Genomic DNA, 7,214 nt, shown 5'->3' on the forward strand with positions numbered 1-7,214 from the left:
GGCGGGGTCCCAGATCATCCAGAATGCAATTTGTTTTTTTTTTTTTTTTGAAAATCAATAAATCTTCCTACATTTTTTTCTTTAATCCCAGATGAGAAAATATTTTTGATTTTCATCCTAAAATTTTGCCTTTCATATAACAGGGATGCGTAGCAAAATCTTTCAAGAAAAAAAAGCACTCAAAAAATATTTTTAAGCACTATATACATTGGCAAAATAATTTTCAAAGACTATACATGATCATGATAAAATAACTAGTTTCTGACAAAGAAATGTTTTCTTGATTATATGAGCCATTAAAAAATTATCAAGAGATTTCTTTCTATCAGAGGGTGGAAAATGAAGAATGAAATTGAGAAATGCAGTAGAATTGCACAAGAGAGTGTAATAATTTAACCAAACCCAGTTCAGTAGAAGCACATGCAAACTCGCAAGTATTGCATCAAACATGTAAAATGATTGGCGCTGTCATAGGCTATGGACAGACTGTAAGCCAAAATGGATTGTGAAAACGTTGAATAGAACAATGTGAAAAGCACTCTTTCACATAATACATGGCGAAAATCGTCATGAAGAAAGAAAAAAATTCATTTTCGAAAAGCACCTTTAAAAACACCCAATGAAAAATATGCACCTTAAAGGGCTTTTAAAATACCAAATTCGAAAATAAACACATTTAAGCATTTTTTTTAAAACGCTACGCACCATGCATAAGGAAATGCTTTCAATATTCTAAAAAAAAATCTTGAAAAATAATTTAGCCATTGAAAAATAATACCCATTTTATAGTCGCTACACGGAAAAATAAAATAAGGACAAAAATAAACGCATCTTAAATATAAAAAAATTTAATGACAACAATGGTATTTGATAGTGCTGACATGAAATAGCAAATAAATGAAACTAAAATATAATACACAACTAAAAGACGTCCAAATCATCAGGGGCATCTAGGTCTCTGTAATTTATCATTTTTCTTGAATCAGAACGAGGACTTCTTCTGCAAATGGAAACAATTAAGACACAATATTTGGAAGAAATAGGATATAATTACAGTAAACATATGATAAACAAGATACAACAACAGGGTATGGAAAAAAATCACTCTAAAAATCAATAACTTAAAAATTCTTTTTATATACACCATCAAAAAGGTTATCAGAGGCATGAACACACAAAAGTTGTATAAAAGTAATTATTTATGAATAATTGAAAATAGTCATAACCATAAAATACGCACAATCGCATAACTTATTGTAAATAAAAATGTATGCATAACCACAAACGCAAAAAAAAAAGATAGATATAAAAATGCACTATTAAATAAAAATATTGCATAGTTCATTGATTAAGAAACTTCCATATTTTTCTTTTAAATCAATAAAGGGAAATCAAATACAAGGCTGCTATAAATTTATAATGTCAGCAATATTTTTTGATTGTTTGATATACTTGAATAATAAATATTAAATTCATTTTGGACATTTGCCTTGTAACTTGTTATTGAATAACATGTAGCCAAAAAATTATCATAATAAAAAATAAATATTTTGAAGCAAAATTTAAAACTACAAATCATTAAAAAAAAATTTCTTTTAAAGGAGTTAATAATTTGTTTCAAAACACATTGGGTAAAAAAACTATTGATTTGGATTTTCTCTGACATATTCCCAATTTTAAAAAATATACAAACATCAGGAGGATTTTAGATTAAACCAGAATGGTTGGCAGCGATATATATATATATATGTATAGAGTAAAATATTGCATAGGTTGCTTGAAATCCATAAGAGACACTATTAAATGGAAAAGCATTCACAGAGAAATTTTAAAAATAGTCCAGATCCTGAGGTGCGTCCACATCGTGGTAGCCAACAAGTTCCCTTGGGTCCAGTCGTGGGCTGCAAGAGACGAAGGAAAGAAACTGTTCGCAAAGATTAAGTTCGCATAAGACAGAAAAAAAGAATTTTATTTTTGTTTTTAAAAATTTTTTGTAATGGCCTGATAGATTTTGAAAAATAATAATAATAAAAAAAAAACTTATTGACGACATTAAATTGGCATGTAGGGAAAAAATTTAATCTGTATATATTATAAAATTCTTTTATCTGGAATTCATAAAAATATAAAAACACTTTTATGAAAGCAACTTAGATTCAAATATTAAATTGTACCAGAAGTTAGCTTACATACATTTTATTCTCGGCCAATCATGAACTCAAAAGCGAGCATTGTCGTAAGGAAACCTACGGGAAAAATTCCTTATATGGAAATTAAAACGTCAGTTCAGATAATAACAAACATTTAAACTTTGCAGAAATAAACTATGTATTCGTTTCAACAAGAGTATACATCAAAACTTAATGTGTAGTTTCTTTTAAACCAAGAAAACTATCAAATGAAACAATTTCAACAATTGCCCTAATTTAAGGTCACTCAAATCTATGAGTCTTATAAAATATTTCATTTTGTCCAATTTTATCGTTTTTAAACAATAAACAAAAATTCAAACAGTTTACTCTTAAAAGCCTGTTGCAATATCTATGTGAATTTTTGTAAGAATTTTAAATTCAAAAGAATGAAAATTTACATGTAAAATGTAAAAAAAAAAGTACATAGCTGATTAAAAAACCAAGACACAGCTGTAACAGAGTTGTAAAATAAAATGAAAAGGAGAAAGTAAAGATTGACAAAAAGAATTTGCAAATGGTACATTTATTAATAAATATCATGTATAATAAACACGATAAGCAATAGCTGAAAAAATAAAGCATACAGCTAAATATATACTAAGAACTAAGTAGAAATCTCTAAACAATTATTTTATTAGTAATGTGGTCAAATCTTGAAAGTACAAACCTCAGTATTACAAAAGTTTTTGTCATGTAAAGAAAAAACTATCCAGTTCAAGTTAAAACTACTTTCGGTCTAAATTCGTAAACAGCTACAACTCTCAGGATGAAAGAATTTGAATTAAATTGTGCTAGCATCAATGTAAACTAGAATAATGCGCAATTTGTACTTGGATAACGTTTATCTTGATAGCAAAGCTGGATATTTAACTTGCGCTAATATGAATCATAATTTTGATTACATGTTTGTCGGGGTACAAATTTTTCTGCTGATTTCTATAAATAATTAGTCTATCTCTAAACCACACTAATTTTCCAAAATACTACGATTTTTGTGAAAATTTTATAGGAATTTTCATTTTTGTTTTTTATTGTAAAACTTACATTTTAATGGCAACTAGTGCTTTCTTGAAGCTACAAATTTTATTTTGATGGTTAGAAAGCAATGGTCAATGCATTACATGTTTAGGGAGGAGAAATGATAGTTTCAGAAATAAGCCGGAGCATTATACGAAACTTTCCTAAGTACCAACACAAAGCTTTGATGATGAAAGATCATTTTCAAAGTACAAAAATGCGTTAAGCGATGAATGCTTATGTTTCTCGCATAAATGAGAATAATTTCATAATAGCTTCAGCACTTTTATTGAATTTAACCATATCTATGTTTTCTAGTGCATATTTAGTACAAGTTTAATGATATTTTTTCCCCTTGCAAAATTTTTCTAATTTTCTAGAATCTTCTGGCAATGTTGGCCCTGTCTTTGCATTCATAATCACAAATTCGAAACAATGTTATGGCAATATATTATTAGGAATTGCAATTAGTGATTCATAAGCTACATTTACATCATTCATAAAGTCTATAACAATCAATTATAGACTTCAGACCTTATGACAGGGTTAAAAATGAAGAATGAATATGTTTGGCCTTAGTGGAACTTAATAATCTTTTCTTAGTCACCAAAAGACTGATTATCTTATGTTAAGTTTTCATGGATGGTCTAATGTAATATCATTATAGATGCAAACCTTACCAAAAGTATGAAGAAAAAAAATGTGATTGTAAATTCTTTATTGGCAGCAGTCACCCAAAAGTTATTTTAAACCATGAAAAAACTTTCAAAAATATTCATTTAGATGGTATGAATTTCCATTTACAGAGTTGCTACTGAAATCTGGAAGGAAAAAAATTTCCTGTTTTCCCCATTACACAAGATATTAAGAAGAAACACACAATCATTGTGCTCTTAAATAAGCTGTATTGGGCTATCTATACTAATTATAATTGCTGAAAAAATTTAGTTATAAAGTCCCTGTATTTTTCAGGTTTTCCCTGTGGACTGGCAACCCTGATTCGGATGATTTAAATTAAAATCAGTTTTTCGGAACCAAACAATGAATATTCACCTAACAAACATGCCAATTTTGTGTAAGAAAAAGTAAGCAGATCCTATTATATTTTTTTCGACTTAGCTTGCTGTCAACAATTTGGAAAAAAATTATAACTGAGCTCATATTTTATGATTAATTCTCAAATCATTCTGCAAAAATTCTTTCGCTTTTGTTAGTCGCTGGCAGCGTAAAAGAGAAGTCACATGCATGCCCAAGGGAAAAGATAAAACGAAAGATCATTGCCGTAAAAATGATAAGTGTGCAAATCGTACTCATAAATAGAAATCTTTAGAAATGAGTACAGCACAAAAAAAAATTTGACGTATGGCTGTAAAATTGAAATTCATTGACATAACATTACAAGTACAAAATACGACTAATTAATTTAAACCTGGCCAAGATGGTAAAATGTGATTTATAAAGAGCATCTGTAAGAATTGCAATTTGATAAATGGATTTTTAAAAATTTTGAGAAATTATAGCTATTAGAAAAATCCATAACATAACAATTAAATTAAAAATACATAACTAAGAAAAATAATCTGCCATGAAAAAAAAAAAAAAAAAAAAAANTTACAAAAAAAAAAAAAAAAAAAAAAGACAAAGAGCAAATTCAACCATTAAAAAATTAGTGAATGAACGTCAATACGCTACATTTACATAGATAGCACAAGACAAAATCAACAGATTTGATATATTTTGGACAGTATACAACAGATAACTTTTTAACCGAGTATTTATTTATTTAAAAAAAAAAAAAAAATNAAAAAAAACAGAAAATAGCGGTATTATACGCATGTCCGTGTTTCTGTAATATAACCTGCAAGTCATAGTCAAATATCATTAGTTAGTAATTCATAACAGAAAAACATTTTACATAAACCAACTTATTCTGTATTAAATTTTTGAGGACTATTCCCTGCAAAACAAATTATGGTCCTGAATAACAACTAATAATGAACCTTATAGAACAATCAACTTATTTTATTGAAACTGGGTAAATTATATCAAAAAATTTTGTGTCAAAAAACATATTTCAAATCTTAATAAATTTGCTTGTCCACTTTTTTACTACCAAATCATTTTTTCCAATCTGTTTTTAGGAGCTAGAATTCATAAAATAACTGTGAATTTTATGAAAAGCTTTAATCCTTAGAATTTTAGTTGAAAATTGAAGGGAGGAAAAAAAATAATAAATTACCAAACTGAATATATAATAGAATTTGAACGTGAAAAAGTGTATGCTTACCGATTAAAATTTCTTTTTCCAAAATTATTTCTATACATATCAGGATTTCTTCCATAATTTTGTCCATAACCTAGATATAAGAAATTTTTTTTTTAAATGTGAGAATATTATTTTACACAGTTATCAATAACAGTTACATACAGATAGATAGCAACAAGAATATACAACTTTTTTTCTGCATGTTTCTTAATTCCCCCCCACCTCGAATCCACTGTAGCAGAATTTTTTCGGGCTTTTTGCGACAAACTTCGCTAGCACCAATATTTTGCTTTAAGATACTTTTAATTATAACAATTGCTAATTTAAAGTAACAGAAACGTTGTGCTTACTGAAGAAAGTATAGAATAAAAATGCATAAAAATTTTAATTGTAAAAGTTATATATTTAAAATTTCAACATTACAAGCGATATTCTAGCGTTTTGTAAGCGGAAAGATGAACTAATTATCTCCTCTTTCGAATTTTGTAAATCATTACATAAATTTAAATTCGCAAATAAATTAAACAAATTAAAATTCGTACATGAATTAAAAATTGTAAAATCTGTGCAGAAACTCCCAAAATGAAGATCACGAATCAAGCGAATAGGATTCTTTAAAGATAAAAAAATTTAAGAAAGAACATCATTTCTAGAGCGAATAATTTTTTAAACTTTCGTAATATCTGTATTTTTTATTTTATATTAATTCGAATTTCTAGCTGAAGTCAGTCATTACTGTTTTTTTTTTTAAAAAAAAACTCTCAAGTAAGAATCGAAAAATCATGATTATTTCCTTCCTCTCAAATGCGTAAAAAAAAAAATTTGCAGAATTTTTTTTTTTTTTTCTTTCCTCGAAAAATAATGTAGANAAAAAAAAAAATTTTGCAGAAAATTCGCCCCCCCCCTCGAAAAAATAATGTAGAAAGGAAAACAAAAATGTTCCCCTTCCCTATGCATCACAAAATGTAGTTTCTCAATTACATAGAAATATGAAAATTGATGTTTATATTACTAACAAGTGAATAAGAAATACGATATTGGGTTTTAAAAGCGTGTCAGTATAAAACACGATATTGGATTTTTAATGTGCATGTACAGGAATATGATTTTTAAATTGCGTGATTAAGAAATGCAATATCAGCAGATTCCGGCGCAGTTTCAAATACAAAATGGCGAAAGTCTGCTAAACCAAAAGAATCACATTGGTGAAAGAATCATATGTATGTAAACTTCTCATCAATGGGATTTAGCAAAAGTTTCAAGATTTCATGGGATCATAAGATTTCGATTTACGGAGCAAAGCGAACCTATGATCTCAAATTCTGCGATATTTGTGGGGAAAATCTCACGCCCTGCTTCTAGTTTTTAGATCCATCCCTGGGTTGAAAGAAATCACTATAAGGAGTGAAGGTGCTAGAATACCGAAAAGTCGGAACATTTTCACGTAAAATCGTATTTGCTGAGATAAAAAATCCCACAGGGTGCGTAGCCAAATCTTTGAATCAAAAATAAGCACTTTTTAAAAACTTTTCAAGCACTTTACAAAAGTTTTCAAGCACTCAAAAAATTTATATTCAATCAATATTATTGAAAAACAAAAACTTTTTATAAACAGTTTTAGCGTTAAAAAAAAACCAAAAAGAAACGGGCGTAAATCGAAACAATCAGTACTTTCCCACATCACCGAGTGAATTCAACTTGACCCTGAACTCAGAACAAAAGTACCCTTACCCCCTACG

General features: G+C 28.0%; 1 protein-coding gene across 1 annotated transcript in view; it reads right to left on the reverse strand.

The window, feature by feature from the left end:
• Nucleotides 1–832: 832 nt before the first annotated feature.
• LOC107452905 (arsenic resistance protein 2) overlaps nt 833–7,214 on the reverse strand; it is a gene marked incomplete in the record, with an annotated part of 36,422 nt that continues 30,040 nt past the window's right edge. Inside the window, 2 exon segments of the mRNA XM_043052735.2 lie at nt 833–1,000; nt 5,497–5,566. Of these exon segments, the coding sequence (XP_042908669.1) occupies nt 922–1,000; nt 5,497–5,566 (149 nt within the window).

This window comes from Parasteatoda tepidariorum, chromosome 2 (genome assembly GCF_043381705.1).
Source record: "Parasteatoda tepidariorum isolate YZ-2023 chromosome 2, CAS_Ptep_4.0, whole genome shotgun sequence".
NCBI lineage: Eukaryota > Metazoa > Arthropoda > Arachnida > Araneae > Theridiidae > Parasteatoda > Parasteatoda tepidariorum.